Here is a 16,660-nt window from a genome sequence, read left to right on the forward strand (position 1 = left end):
TCTCATCTCTTCATCAGCTTATCAGGACACTTAGGAAAATCACATTCTGGTGACTGACAGCACGTTAATGCTGCGCATGAGAATGAGCCCCACAGGGATGTAGCACTGTGGTGGTCTCCGTATCATTTGAGGTAATCTCCATGTGCAACTCTAAAACTGTTTTTAGCTCTTGTGTCCTGAAGTCTTGTTCAGTTCCTTTGCAAAGTCACTATGATGGTTAGATGTATAGATTAAGTCATCTAAACTCCTCTTAAGGAAAACATTGCAGTTTGGTTTCATCCTTTGGATGCTTTCAGTGGACTCCAGGAGACTTTCCAAAGTGAATTGTTTAATCCACACACATTCTTTTTTTCTTTTTTTTCTTTTTCTTTTTTATAAATTTCCTGGCTTCTAGTTCCTGTTGCTGTGTTTTAATTCTTGCCCTCATCTGCTCAGTTCAGCTTGATGTAGCCTGGGGTAAAACAAAAACTTTGCACTATTTATGCTTCGATTCCTGTACAAACCTACCTTTCAGGCAATCACCACTCCACCTATGCGTAACATCACCACTCTGGCGTTCCACATTGTGTTTCCCACATCTGTCTCTGCATGTCAAAAAATCTCCTGAATGTGCAGTTCAGGATTTGCTCTTTCTACACAGTTTGATCCCTAGCTGTGTAGTAAACTCTGCAGCGTTCTTACATTTTATTTAGTTTTTAGTGTGAAAATCTTTTGGTCTTTCCTACCCATGAAATTAAACGCAGAGGTTTAGATAAGGACTCCCTGCTTCACACTGCTCACTCAATCCCAGTTTTGACATATGGCGTACTGTATCTTACATCTACCAATTAGTTTTATGGAGCTCGAAGTCGGATTAAATTTCCCATGTCCCAAATGCAGCAAGTAACTGTTGGTGTCGTCCAAATGCTTTTTACAGTACAAAGGAGCCTTTTGAGATCAGTGGAGCAGTTTTTAAACAGTCCGTCAGGTTGTGTAAAATAGTGTGAAAGTCTGACTGATTGATCTCATCAGAGAAAGCTGTTGGAGTGACTTTCTAGCAGATTTCTGTTCTTGTTCAGGCTCCCACATCAATAGGGTCCATCAAATCATCACCAAAGCCAGAGGCAGAAGAGGTAAGCATCCAGAGTACCCGAACTATTCACAAGCACTTCTTTTCATCCTTAGCTGCCTGTATGTAAAGGATGGGTGCAGCTATCATAGTTCCTGTGATGGAAAACTACTACTGGTCTCTTCTTGTTGAAAGGGTGGTCTTCCTCCCCACTGTTGACAGTCCTTGCTGATGAGAGATTTTTAGATCTGTGTTTCTGTCAAATACTGCAGGGATCAACATTCTGAGATACACTTTCTTGAGGAATTCACATCAAATTTTCTGTTGTTGTGAAAGGATGCTATTTAAGTTACACTACAGGGAGTGCAGAATTATTAGGCAAGTTGTATTTTTGAGGAATAATTTTATTACTGAACAATAACCATGTTCTCAATGAATCCAAAAAACTCATAAATATCAAAGCTGAATGTTTTTGGAAGTAGTTTTTAGTTTGTTTTTAGTTTTAGCTATTTTAGGGGGATATCTGTGTGTGCAGGTGACTATTACTGTGCATAATTATTAGGCAACTTAACAAAAAACAAATATATACCCATTTCAATTATTTATTTTTACCAGTGAAACCAATATAACATCTCCACATTCACAAATATACATTTCTGACATTCAAAAACAAAACAAAAACAAATCAGCGACCAATATAGCCACCTTTCTTTGCAAGGACACTCAAAAGCCTGCCATCCATGGATTCTGTCAGTGTTTTGATCTGTTCACCATCAACATTGCGTGCAGCAGCAACCACAGCCTCCCAGACACTGTTCAGAGAGGTGTACTGTTTTCCCTCCTTGTAAATCTCACATTTGATGATGGACCACAGGTTCTCAATGGGGTTCAGATCAGGTGAACAAGGAGGCCATGTCATTAGTTTTTCTTCTTTTATACCCTTTCTTGCCAGCCATGCTGTGGAGTACTTGGACGCGTGTGATGGAGCATTGTCCTGCATGAAAATCATGTTCATCTTGAAGGATGCAGACTTCTTCCTGTACCACTGCTTGAAGAAGGTGTCTTCTAGAAACTGGCAGTAGGACTGGGAGTTGAGCTTGACTCCATCCTCAACCCGAAAAGGCCCCACAAGCTCATCTTTGATGATACCAGCCCAAACCAGTACTCCACCTCACCTTGCTGGCGTCTGAGTCGGACTGGAGCTCTCTGCCCTTTACCAATCCAGCCACGGGCCCATCCATCTGGCCCATCAAGACTCACTCTCATTTCATCAGTCCATAAAACCTTAGAAAAATCAGTCTTGAGATATTTCTTGGCCCAGTCTTGACGTTTCAGCTTGTGTGTCTTGTTCAGTGGTGGTTGTCTTTCAGCCTTTCTTACCTTGGCCATGAGTATTGCACACCTTGTGCTTTTGGGCACTCCAGTGATGTTGCAGCTCTGAAATATGGCCAAACTGGTGGCAAGTGGCATCTTGCGGCCCTGTTGACTATTTTGAATGAAATGCTTGATTGTTCGATGATCACGCTTCAGAAGCTTTGCAATTTTGAGACTGCTGCATCCCTCTGCAAGATATCTCACTATTTTTGACTTTTCTGAGCCTGTCAAGTCCTTCTTTTGACCCATTTTGCCAAAGGAAAGGACGTTGCCTAATAATTATGCACACCTGATATAGGGTGTTGATGTCATTAGACCACACCCCTTCTCATTACAGAGATGCACATCACCTAATATGCTTAATTGGTAGTAGGCTTTCGAGCCTTTACAGCTTGGAGTAAGACAACATGCATGAAGAGGATGATGTGGACAAAATACTCATTTGCCTAATAATTCTGTACCCCCTGTATGCTTATCATCCATGGCCACATTCAGTGATTACTATAGGAGATCAATTGGTGCAAATTTGATTTGTTTTGAGTCATTTGATTTAATTTTTGCTTTCAGTTTTGGTGTTTTCTCGCTCACAGGTCTGCTGCTCACCTTTATTATTTAATTTTAATTCCTTGTTATTTACGGGTTTCAACTTTTGGCTTTTATTATTCTTTACTGTTTTATTCTTGTATTTTGGTGCTCATTGGTGTTTTGTTGATTTACATTATGCCCTTACATTTTGTGGCCCCACCTTCTGGCTCCTGCTTTGTGGAGCACATTTTAAATTCAAAGTCCCCGCACAACTATTCAAATCTTGAATCGCAGAAACAGAGGAAAGCAGAAGTGAAATAGCAGAACTGCACTGATATATTTAAAACTATTTCTGTTTTACATTTCAAACTGTTGCTGTGTGCTGCTTGTTGCTGCATGATCTGTACCACAAAGCCTGTTTGCTCGGTACAAGTGAAAATGCATATATGCACAGGAAAAAGTCATTGCTATGCGTTGTTGCATTAAAATGACATCTTTACCTTTTTTGTTCACATGAACAACGTTGATCTATAAAAAGATAGACTAGGTTTGTTTGCTTGTTCTTGCAGTCCGGATTTTTTCCCCCACTTAATAGATTATTTTATTGCACTTATGACTCGTGTTTTTTTTTTTTTGTTTTTTTTTGTTTTTTTTTTTTTGTTTTTTTTTTTAATGACATCAGAAACAGCAGTATGCGACATTACGTGATGGCAGAGCTTCAGTTCATCCTTTGTCATTTTTTTTTTTTTTTTTTTTTTAATAAATAGGACAGGGAATGAATGAGAGAAAGAGGGGGAGAGAAAGAAAGAAAACCAAAGGGGAGAAGAGACGGTGAGAAGAGGGGGGAAGAGAGAGAGAAAAGAAAAAAAAGAACTCCTGGGTCACCTGTATGGAGAGAAAAAAAAAACAAACAAACAAAAAAAAACAAACAGAGGAGACAGCAAACAACAAAGAGCAACATAATAATAGAGAAAACAAAGCACCATCACAATAAACTAGCTAGTCATAGATATCAATATTTACTAAATAATAAACGATATTGTGCAGCACGCAAGATAGACAGCGCACAGTGTGCTTTGAGGCAGCAGCCAAGAAAGCTTTAGTCCGCGTCTGTGAATACCCATGTGTGCATACCTGTGTGGATCAGCATGCTTGCATTCCAAAGGTTTCTCCATGTAATGATCTGCTAGGGAGTGTGGGGGGGCCACAGCCCCGTCCTCCAGGGTGTGAAGCGGGTATGGAGGAGATCAAAACTCTAGACATCCAGAGGCCCCCAGAACACAAGAGACCATGGAAGACCAACAGAGGGGCAGCCGCGCCACTGTTCCAGTAAGAGCTGAGGAGAGTCCCAGATGAGGGCTCGCCCAGCAGCCGCGGAGCAGAAGTCAGGGGGAGTTGCAGTGACGCGCCCGTGAGCTCCGCCAGCCCCCAGCTGTGCCTGAGTGACCGAGCCCCAGGCCGAGAGGCCGGGGGCACCCCACCTCCGAAGGGGCCCGAGCGAGCCCCAGGCCCCGACAAGCGGCCGCCAAGGAGTGAGCCGGTGTGTACCCGGACGCCCACCCCCAGACACAAAGAACCACCAACACACCGACACCTGAGGGAGTCCGCCACCGGCAGGGGAAGTGGTGGTGGGTGGAGATAGGCCTCCAAACCTTGGAGGGCCTGAGGTGTCCCCAGAGAGGTGGCGTCTGATACCCAACCTGACATATAGACACAGACATACAGGCACACACAGACACAAACATCCATTCCCACCCTCATGCTCTCATATGCACTCACTCCACACTCAACCAACGTGGAGACAGACATAAAGAGACGCTGTACACACAATCACACTCCCCAAGCGTACTCTACAAACCGGGTCTAGGTACCCTTGCCCCTGGAGGGGGGAATTGCACCCAGACCCAGGTGGTGTTACCCTTTTCCCTGCGGTGGGGAGAGGCAGACCACCCCGACTCCGCAGCAGCAGGGAGGCCCCACACCCCAGACCGCAGTCGGACGGCCAACTCCTCCTACTAGCCCTCCCGCTCCAGCAGGCCGCAGAGAATGGGGGTGGGAGAAGACTCCAAACCTCCCTCCACCCGCTCATTGTAGTGTTGATGCATATGTGTTCTAAGGTGCAATTAAAACCCAGGAGGGCATGGAGCTACCTGCCAAGGAGCAGCAGGTAAGCGCATAGTCCCTCCTGCTAGCCCTCAATGACTAAGTGTATTTAAAATTGAGAGGTGGGCAACGACGTCAGGGGTGAGGTATACACCCTGATGGTAATTTGGACTCCGTGATTGTGCCCACCCCCAAGATCCTATATGTATGTGTAATGAGAGTGTGAATAATGTGAATGTCTAAGTTGTGGGATAAAATTGAGGCAGAGGCAGCCAGGTGACATACCCCCACTCCAAGGCCCTGCATGTGTGGGTGGTTGTGGAGGAGCGGGAAGAGGGAGGCAGCTGGAGATGGGGAGGGAAGGAAGGGAGGGGCAGGTAACCCCTCCCTGGGGCCAGCTCCCCCGCTGACCCCAGTAGGCACTCCCACCCTTCGCGACCTGCCAGGGAAGGGGGGCCCAGGCCCATCAGACCGGGGCCCAGTGCAGTAGCGCCCTCCGGCTCCACAGAGCCCTGGACAGTCCACCCAACCCCACCACAGAGAAAACTGCACCCACCCCACCATCCACACATCTTCCAGACTACATAAGACGGTAAACGCCCAGGCTGAGATCTTCTTCCACCTCTCCTGTATCTCCCCCTCCTGCAGAGAGTTCCTGAAGAGAAGAAAGCTCCTGCAAGATGTGACCATCCCCCCCACCAGTTGAAGAGCCCCCCAGGCGGCTCGACGCACCGGCGGCACCCTGCTCCAGGGCCGGGCCCCCATGCACCCACCCGCCCACAACCCCGGCAACACACCAACCAGGACCCAAGCCCCCGAGGCCCGGCCCGGGCCCCAGCCCAGAGACGGAGCGCCCCCAGAACCTCACGCCCATCCCGGACCCACCCAGGGGCAGCCAGGTTGCCAGGTCAGTAACCCACATCCGTCAGCACAGACCCTCCCCTAGCCCCGCTGCACGCAGCCGCGAGGAAACAGTCACCTGAGAGCCAACAGAGCCCCCAACCGGACGTGACCGCTACCCCGGGTTGAGCCCCCCAAGGAAGATGCCTCCGGGGAACCCCCCGACGCCCTAAGCCTGTCCCTACCCCCTCACCAATCACAACAGTGAAGGCGGGACCAAACTATGACCCCCCACCCCCACTAGGTGATGGAGCTGATAAAAGGGGCCCAGAGCAATTGATCTAATGTGGTGGCAGAGGCTGTGTCAAGACTAATGTAATCTAATAGATAATTTCTGTATTGGTTAGAATTAAGATTATTTTTATTTTTCCAGTTCATGAGGACTGTTTTCTTGGCTATGCATAGGGCAGTGAAGATCATATGGGCTATATTCTTTTCTGAAGTGACATTATCTAAGCTGCCCAGTAGACACACTAAGGGGGAAGTTGGAATGTTACATTTCAGACACTTTGATAAGTATTCACATATCTCGCGTCAAAACTTTTGCACTGGTGGACAGAACCAAAGAGCGTGGATGTAATTGTCTGGTGTATTGCCTTGACAGTGTGAGCAGTTGTTGGAAGATGTAAAGCCCATCTTGAACATCCGATGACCTGTATAGTGCACTCTATGAAGTATTTTGTATTGTATTAATTGCAGACTGGGATTTTTAATTAATTTAAAAGTTTTTAAGCAAATCTGAGACCAGAAGTTTTGGTCTAGGTTGACTGATAAATCTGCTTCCCACTTTGCAGTAGGAAGGGATATTGATTCATCTAATTTAGAGAGTGTTCTGTATATTTTAGATAATAATTTGGGGGATTTAAGAGTAAGAAAATGTGCCGCACTTAGTGGTGTTTGTAATTCAACTTGACTGAGGATAAATTTCTTTTTTACTATGGATTTAATTTGTTGATATTCTAAAAACCTTGTCTTGTTGATCCCATATTGTGCAACTAGTCTGTCAAATGGAATAAATTCTGTTCCCTCTAATATATGTTCTAAGTATTTAATTCCTTTACAACTCCATTCTGGGAAATTAATCATATTATTGTTTTGTAATATGTCAGGGTTATTCCAGATAGGTGTACGTTTGCATGGTGTTGATACTTTTAAAGCATTCATGTCTTTTGATGTTTGAGCTAATAAATGGTAGGTCTGAAATCTCTAGATCCTTGCATAGTGCCTGTTCAACATCTAGCCAGGGCTCAACTAAGAAGGTATGTTTTAACCATTCTGAGATGAACTGAAGCCTTTTGGCTAAGAAGTATTGGTGAAAATTAGGCAGATCTAATCCTCCTCTATCCTTGGTTCTTTGTAGCGTTTTTAAGCTAATACACGGGGGTTTATCTTTCCAAAGGAATTTGGAAATATATGAATCCAGAGATCTGAACCAATCTTGTGATGGTTTGTTAGGGATCATCAAAAATAAGTAATTTATTTTTGGCAAGATCATCATTTTTATAGTGGCGACCCTTCCCATGAGTGATATGGGTAAAGATTTCCATCTAGTCAGATCGCCTTCTACTTTCTTTAGAAGTGGGATGTGGTTTAGTTTAGTTAAGTCTGAAAGCTTAGGAGAGACATTAATACCTAAATATTTAATATTTCCGGATTGCAGTAGGGCAGAGGAAGAATTATGGAAGGAGCAGTTAATGGGGAGAACTGTAGATTTTGGCCAGTTAATTGAATAATCTGAAACTCTTGAAAACCAGTAAAGTAATTACCTCAGAGAGGTTGGTTTGTGTGTTTTGCAGAAAAAGCAACACATCATCCGCATAGAGACTGATTTTATGTTCTATGTTCTTACATTTTATGCCCTTAATTGTTGTAGCCTGTCTAAATGCTGCTGCTAGAGGTTTGATAAAAATTGCAAAAAGTGAAGGGGAGAGTGGGCATCCCTGTCTGGTGCCCCTCAGGAGACAGAAGCTGGAGGATGTCTGGTCATTTGTTCTGATACGAGCCGTTGGGGAATTGTATAATATTCTTATCCAGTTTATGAAAGAGTTTCCAAAACCAAATTTGTGTAAAGTTGCGAATAAAAATTTCCAATTAACTCTGTCAAATGCTTTTTCTGCATCTAGAGATAATATTATGGTTTCGATGTTTTTATCGTATGAGTAGTCTATTAAATTAAGTAATCTACGAGTGTTTGTTGAGGAGTGCCGACCTTTTATGAAACCAGTTTGGTCAGGATGAATTAAGAGGGGGGTCATTTTCTCTAATCTCTTTGAGAGAGCTTTGCAGATTATTTTAAGGTCTACATTTAAAAGAGAAATTGAACGATAGCTTGAGGGAAATAAAGGGTCTTTGCCTGGTTTTAGCAGGAGACTAATGTTGGCAGAATTCATATTTGGTGGTAGTCTGCCCTTTTCCTCGATTTCCTGCAACATGCTGTGGAATACTGGTGCCAAAATTGTCCAGAATTCTTTGTAGAATTCTGCAGGGAAGCCGTCTGGACCTGGAGCCTTATTATTGGGCATACTTATCAGGGCTTCCTGGAGTTCACTTGGCGTCAGTGGCGAATCCAGTTCCATTGCTTGACTGTCTAGTAATTTTGGAAGAGTTACGTTGTCAAGAAACAGATCAATTTCATTTTTAGATGGGTTTATTTGTGGTGAGTATAAAGTTTCATAGAAATCCCTAAAAATGTTGTTTATTCTTCCAGGATCATATATTGTGTTCCCCGATAAATCTTTAGCAGCACATATAGTTGTTTTTTCTTTATTTATTTTTAGCTGGTTAGCTAGAAATCGACCTGATTTGTTACTGTGTTCAAAATTCTGCAAGCGAAGTCTTTGTATAAGGAATTGTGTTTTTTTTATTAATAGTTTCATTTAATTCTAGTTTTGTTTTTCTTAAATACACATAAAGGTGAGTTATAATCATGGATCATGCTGATGATTGAACCATATCTTTAGATATACAGTCATGTGAAACAAGAGTGACCAAGAATTACAGCTCAGACTCTACAGGCCTCTGTTACACCTGATTTATGCTTCAGCAGCAAACCTATGACACACACACCAAGAAATGTAATTACATATCGGGTCAACGCAGCCTGCAACAATTAAAAAGATTCCCTAAATCTAAATCAGGCCTTAATGTGTTAAATATTCATGAATGAGTGAGTGAAGTCATCTGACAATTAAAGCTTTGCTATGCACAGGAACAATAATCCCAAGCACAGCAGCAAATCTATAATGGAAAGGAAAGACTCCAGGTGTTGCAGTGGCCCAAAGTCCAGACCTCAATCTGACTGAAATGCTCAGGGTGAGGTTGTGGGTGTGTGTGTCTTCTTTCTTTTTTTTAACATGACTGTATTATAAATCAGACACACACATAAAAGCCTGTTACGTTCACTGAATCTATAAAAATCTTGGGAAAAGAGCCACTGTGTGACTTTTATCATTGACATGTAACATGCGTGCCCTCAAATCCCTCCATAATCCCTTCTCCGCTTCCATATTTGACTCTTACTTTAGATGTGAATTGCTGGGATGAAATCAGTTTTTATTTAATTTGTGGGAGGTAGAATCGTCTTTAACTGCACATGTTGAAATAACACAACAAGAGAAGTCCTGAACATATTTCAGCCACCCGCTCTCACACTTTAATGTCAACTGGAACAATACAATACATATATACACCTTTGTATATAAGATTTACTGTAATGCTGATGAGTAATTAAAAGTGTTTTCCAGAGATGTTGGTGTGTATTTGCAAAAAAAAAGAAAGCGGGGAAAAAAAGATATATACCCCATTCATTTTGAGAACTGCTTTTGTGTTTGTCATGTTAGGGTTATATAACATGACTGGACAGTAAATAACTCACTCAATGAATGCTGTAAGCCCATCACTGCTGACCATAATATTTTTATGGAAATAGATTTTATTAATGGGTATTAGGATACCAGTGCCTAAGCTATTAAATGTCACAAAGCGGCAGTCTAACTAATGCAGCACAAGTCAGCTGGCGAATCTTGTACTGAAATATTGCCCGTACAGGCATTATTGTCATAATTATGCCAAAGTTTATTGTTGGGAACAGTTAGATGAGAGACACAGTATTAATATAAAGAGAAACCTTTTTAAGTCTGTGTCTGTAAACACCAATAACCTTTAGCATTTTGAAAGTAGCAGCCAACACCTACATGTCTGAGCAAGTAAACCTGCTAAGTGCTAAATGCGTCCAGTGTGATACTCCAGTGCCCGGGTTGGTTTCGGGTGACACTCGCTGTACTTTGCCTCTCCTCCCACCCTATTTCACCCCGTTTCATAGCAGATGGAACCTCGTCATTTTTTTTTATTTTATTTTTTTTTAATTAGTGAAATACTTTGTGTACGTCTGTTAATAATGGTTGAAACCAGCATTGTAAGGCCTTTAAAATGTAGGTCTTATATATTGACTTGTGTTGGCGTTAATCATGTTAGACAGTCAGACTCGTGGTTAATCTTCATTGAATTAATATATTGAGTTGTAATCGAAGAGGGCTGTGCTGTAAAATGACAAAATATTTAAACTGCCTGTGTTGCTCTCCTAATATAAGAAGACAATCACAACATTTCACTGCAGGACTGAATCTAGTGCAACAAATTTAATCTTTGTTTAGACCAAACCGAATTTGTACCTTTCTCCTTAACTCCTGCTTTTTTTTTTTTTTTGCTTTTTTTTTTTTTTAAATAAAGTTAATCACTTTGTTGTGTCATCCTCACACTAACATTTATTAACTCTCTACTTTTGTCTTCCTGTCAGAAACCGAAGAAACCGCCTCCACCATCTAAAAGCACGGGTAAGGAGCAGTTTAACCTCTTTGTCTTATTATCTGCTCTCAAGTCAGTGGGAAGTGTGAAAACGGGCTTCTTACTTTAAATGTCTTGCTATTGAGCAGCTCATTTCTTAAGTAGAATTAGTAGGTGTTTACATTTATTCTACACCGCCTCAAAAATATGAAGTGCATTAATATTACTGTTTGGAAAAAATATATAGATTATTGTTAGAATAATCTGTTAATTTTTTGGTTTCAATCCTTCTTTATAGCCAGCGTCTGTGCTGTTTCATTGCTGAAATATCATCAAGGACGCAAAAGAAACAGCTGTGTACTCAGGATATTTCCATCATCATGTCCCATTGAGTGCACCTGTGTACATGCTGGGATCCTGTAACTGTAGCAACTCATAAAAAAAAGAAGTATATATACACATGGTAGAAAGTAGATTAAAATCCAAAAAGGATTGGCTCCTCTGCCATGTACTCTTTGTTTACGTTTAACTGATTGAGGAAACATTCATCAAAGCCCAAAGTGTGTGATCTACTTCTACTTCAAGTAGAAGGCTGTGTGGTGACTGAGTTTGGGTATAGAGACAGCAGTCCCTGGTATCAGCAGCAACATCTACAGTTTGCAAAATGCACATTTGCATAATTTTTTTTACCACAGGGTTTGCATTCATATCCTGCTAGGACTGTGTGTGTGTGTGTGTGTGTGTGTGTGTGCATGAGTTCCTGTCAGTGTAGAGATTTTTTTTTTTTCTTAATGTGTAGATGTTAAACATAACCAAACCACACTGGTGTGCACCCACCAATACATACACAGTGTAATAGTCATCTGGCAATTCTGTGCTAATTTCATACCCGCCTGGAAGTGTCTGGTAGAGGATAGTGTATTTGTGTCAGTGCTTTGTTGTGTTTACTTGAGAAAGTGTCTTCCTATCTGTTGTGTGAGTCTCAAGTCAGTCGCGTCAGACAGACGAGGTGACTCTTGTGCGGACCATGTTTCGTTTTTCAGCTCTTAAGCCGGAGATCCCGAGTGCTGACAAGAAGCCTCATCTGGTCAGGCCAGAGGACAGAGGTACGGTTGCACTCCGTCTTTGCTCGCATCCTTCTTTATGTTCCCATTTCTCCACATTGCTCACAGCTTTGCTCCACATATCAAAATACTTTTTTTTTTTTTTGGACATTTCCCTCCAAATTTGGCACTGAACACAGATCTCCATCCGATATTACTTTCCTGTTATGGCCTTTTCACTCGGTGCATAAATCCATCCTACTTCTGCCACATGGCATTTTACTCAGCATACTGTTGGATAAGCAGCCTTCCTCTCTGCTTGGTTTAAATTGAAGAAAACACAAGTTAACAGAGGATTTATGAAGTAAGAAGCTAATGTTACTAGGTATGCCTGAGACAGCACCTCACTGTCACCAGCTCCTTCTAGCTCACTTCACTTTGCTGAAAATGTTGGGTAGACTGGAACACAGTCAATAAAAGCTTTAACCACAGGTTTAACTTTAGTGTTCAAAAGTTTAGAAGACATTGATTCATATTCTGATGGCTTTTATGGAAAATTCTAAAAGACAAAAGTCTGAGTTTGTGTCTACCTGAAGCGCCTCTTGTGGTTCCTTCGTCTGTTTTGTTGTTGCTGTTTTTGTCTCGAGTCTTCACTTTCTTCAAAGCCTTTGTTCTCTGACTTAGTGGGGTCTTCTATATTGTGTCTCCCTTCTACGTTTCGCTTACTTTTTTGTTCATTTGAATGTTTTTCCTTCATCGATGGAAATTAGGTTTCAAAATACACTGGTTCTTTTTGTTTTTGTTTTCCCTTCCAAAAAGTACTGCTTCTAGAAAAAGCTAAAACACTTGCACTATTTGAAGATAAACAGAAAGCACTGATTTGCATTTAATATAAATAAAAACTGCCATACACAAAAAAAACCCAATATGGGTCCAGATTCATTAGGATGTGTATGTAGGTGGAAAACTGTCCCACAGGCTAAAAAAAAACAACAACAAAACAACACTTTCTCGGTTTAATGTCTCTTTTAAATAATATTCAGGTAAGGTTTATAAGATTTTCAAACTTAAATACGTTTATAGTAAAAAATTAGCCAGCTTCACAACTTGTGGGGGAGATGGATGCATTTAATGAGTTTACTTGTGTGGTGGCTGCTGTACACCTGAGGTCAGTTTATTTTTATGGTATAATCACAGCACATGTTGAAGCAAGCTCTAGTGCTGTCAACGCAGTTTCTCTTGCTGAGCCGAATGCAAGGGGTGTGTGTGTGTGTGTGTGTGTGTGTGTGTGTGCGTGCGTGTGTGTGTGTGTGCGTCCCTGCTAGAAGCTGCCCGTACTGCTGAGTTGGTGTCTGTCTTATGTAATCATTTTAGATGTAATTAATTCGGTGTTCAGGATTAAAGCTTTATGGATAGAAGATAATCTTCATTGTGATTGTGTAGAGATTCCAAAATCTGTAATAAAAACCCCAAAGCAAATGCAGTTGGATCTGGAAATGTCTGGATACACATATTAGCTCATTTGGCCTCAGGCATGTTGGTACATTCTCTAAATAAAGAGTGGAATAGTAGAGGACAATAGTGGTAGATGATCACTGGATCCTTTCCATAATAAAGGGAAAAATAGCCTCTAAGGTCCATAGTACATCATCAGTTCAACATGGTAAGGCTTCTTTGGCTTTGTAGCATGCCTCTCAGGAGGTAGACGTCAAAGACAAGTGATACCAAAAGTTAATAATTAATGAATTGTTATGCAATTCTGTTTATATAGACTTGAAGGGCTTTATCTGCAGTACAAGCGGTAAAATGATGCCGACTGAAGTTTCAGCTTCATGTGTGCTAGAAGTATTTATACGATTTTTATCAGTGTGTGACTGAATAACAGCAACAATGATATAAGGGGGTCAGCAGGATCAGCAGTACCTCCTGCTGTCATTTTTTTCAAACTTCTGCATATTCAAATTTCTTCCTCAAATCTTCACTTCACAAAGTATGTGTCTGCTCACTCTAGGTTACTTTCTATGTCTCAAATCCCCCCCTCCCCCCCCACACACACACACACACACACACACACACACACACAAGTTGTAACACTAATCTCTTTTTCCCTCGACATTATTGTCTTTCATCCTAGTGCTTCTTCGTATTTGTTTCTTTTTGTTTTCTTCTCTCCATTTGTGTCCTAGGAGGTCCTTCATGGGAGGTAAAGGAAAAATCTAAGAATCACACAGGGTTATTTATGTTCATAGTAAAGGAACCAGCAGACAAACAGGAAAAGAATGAATCACAGTAGCTGTTGTGGAAGTAAAGCTAATTGGTCTTCCAGAAAACATTGCCGCTTGACAATACAGCTGATACTTTCAATTATGTTGCATTGTCACAGATGATTGCTCACGCAATAAATGCTTTTCCTGGTTAATAGGTAGGTAACATGACACACAATCACATCACTGTTTTCTAATCAGTATGACAACAGATCTGTGGAAAGCAATAACGACAGATCAGGACACATGTCGTGCTATGTGTATTACATTATTTGCCCATCTTTCTATCTGTTATCTATCTGTGTATGTAATCTAGTCTGGTCTATCTTGTGCTTCCCATGTTAGGGTGTTGGGTATGGGCAGAAATCTGTGCCATCAGAAACTGAATTTGAATAAGTTCAATTTGAATTTGAATTGCTCAGATTGAATCTGAATTGTAACTTGAATAAATGCTTTTGAAAACTGAATTTGAATTAGTCTAATTTGAAGTTGAATTTATGGTTTGAAAATGATCATCACTAAATTGAAATTGCATTTTATATTTTGAAAATGAATTCATTTGCTTTGAAACTGCATTTTATCCTTTAAAAATTCAGCTCTCGAATAATTTCAGTTTCACTTCTCACCATTCAGTTTCAGTTCTACAATTCAATTTCAGTTCCAAAATTCAGTTTTTTGGAACTTACATCCGGTTCCGGTTCAAGCGCAGATTAATAGAACTACGTTTTACTAGCGGACCAAAAGTGTTACTGACGGGAATCTACAGCGTCTTGAGCTGAATTAAGACTTCAGAAGTCATTCGTCATGTCGAATGACCAGCGGATAAACTCTCAGGTTGGTAATAAATGTATTACATGTATAAGAACAAGCGTCATGTTAACAAATGATAGCCGTACAGTAGCTGTTATGCTTATTGTAGCTGCTAGCTAAAAACGCTAATTTAGCGTAGTTTGCCCTGAATTCAGCTTTGACAAACAAATATGATCGACTGTTTCTAGTAGAATTCCAAAGTTGTCATCTTGGACCCTCTCAGAGTACCCCCTCTGTATGCTTGCAGAGACCCCTACAGTAGCGAAACATGCAAAACGGTGCCCAAACCTTTGTATTTTAGCTTTATTTATGTCTTACACAGCATCCCAACTCTTTAGCTAACTTAATAACTTTAGCTAAAGTGAATAGTTAGTCTAATTCATTAGTGCAGCATTACTGGATCACCTCTGTTTGAAATGATATAATGTGATATACAACTATCACTGTGTTTAACTACCATAATAATTCTTAGGGTACTGAGTGCATGCTTAATTGGGTTTTTTTTTTTTTTGTTTTTTTTTTGTTTTTTTTAAAGCATACTGCTCCATTACTATGTTTGACAGGCTGAAGTTGTCGGGTCACCTCCTAAATCGACCATCTTTTACAGGTGTTTTGTGCCAGAAATGGAGTGTCCACTGAAGACTGAAGGTACTGAATCTCTACGCCTTGCCATTGATCCCTCTTGTGCCTTCATCTAGACAAGAGACATTAACTTAACCACTCTCATATGCTCTGTACCTACATCACCTTCCCTGACAGTTGTATCTTGGTGTTCATCTGAACAATAGACTGGACTGGACTCATAACTCAGACGCCCTCTACAGGAAAGGGCAGAGCAGGCTGTACCTGCTGCGGAGACTCAGGTCGTTTGGAGTGGAGGGCCAACTCCTGAAGAAATTCTATGACTCTGTTGTGGCTTCTGCTATCTTTTATGGCGTGGTCTGCTGGGGCGGCAGCATCTCTGCTGGGGACAGGAAGAGACTGAACAGGGTGATCCGAAGGGCCAGCTCTGTTCTAGGATGCCCTCTGGACCCAGTGGAGGTGGTGAGTGACAGGAGAACGGCGGCTAAGCTGTCATCCCTGATAGACAACATCTCCCACCCCATGCAGCAGACTGTGACAGCACTGAGCAGCTCCTTCAGTGGGAGACTGCGGCACCCACGGTGTGGGACGGAGAGATTTCGCAGGTCTTTCCTCCCCACTGCTGTCAGACTCCATAATAAAGACTTTAACTGATCAAGCACACACATCCATACATATGCAATAATACTAAGTGCAATAATCCTTTCTGTCATCGTTGTATTTTTACTCAGTTGTATATAGTATTTGTATTCTATTTTTATCTTATTGTATATTTATTTTATTTTATTCTACTGTATATAGTGTTTTATTTTATTCTATTCTGTACAGTTGTGTACTGTATTTATTCTTATTGTATTCTAATTTTTGCCTCATAACTTTTGCACTGTCCACTTCCTGCTGTGACAAAACAAATTTCCCACGTGTGGGACTAATAAAGCTTATCTTATCTTATCTTATCTTATCTTATCTTATCTGAGGGTGAAATTATAAGAATGTGTTATTTTGCAAAGTGCTCTCTAGGGTTCCTAAATAAAATATGGCATTGAGGTCATTTTTTTAAAATTAATCCCTTCTTCTGAAATATAAGAACCTCTCCTGGTTTTAATGGCACTTTGGATTTCCTTACTTTCTGTTCCACTTCCAAACCCAAATAGATGCTGGCAAGCTGACACAGTAACATGGAAGAGGGAAAGACGTTGGAAAGGACTACTACAAATAAACCTAATGCC

At 41.3% G+C, this 16,660-nt stretch overlaps 1 protein-coding gene across 3 annotated transcripts in view; it reads left to right on the forward strand.

Annotated features, from left to right (window-relative positions):
* The window catches only part of cd2ap (CD2-associated protein), a 111,302-nt gene that overhangs the window by 56,555 nt on the left and 38,087 nt on the right, over positions 1 to 16,660 (forward strand). For 2 of the 3 annotated variants that reach the window (XM_085432838.1, XM_085432840.1), the window contains exons 10-12: positions 1,059 to 1,112; positions 10,746 to 10,782; positions 11,776 to 11,838. In XM_085432838.1, the coding sequence (XP_085288964.1) occupies positions 1,059 to 1,112; positions 10,746 to 10,782; positions 11,776 to 11,838 (154 nt within the window). The remainder of the gene's footprint in view (positions 1 to 1,058; positions 1,113 to 10,745; positions 10,783 to 11,775; positions 11,839 to 16,660) is intronic. The other variant, XM_085432841.1, reaches the window with a different exon arrangement.

The sequence above is a fragment of the Copadichromis virginalis genome, linkage group LG15 (genome assembly GCF_057382275.1).
Source record: "Copadichromis virginalis isolate Kocher_CV1m ecotype Utaka linkage group LG15, C_Virginalis_male_GT1.1, whole genome shotgun sequence".
NCBI classification, from domain to species: Eukaryota; Metazoa; Chordata; class Actinopteri; order Cichliformes; family Cichlidae; genus Copadichromis; species Copadichromis virginalis.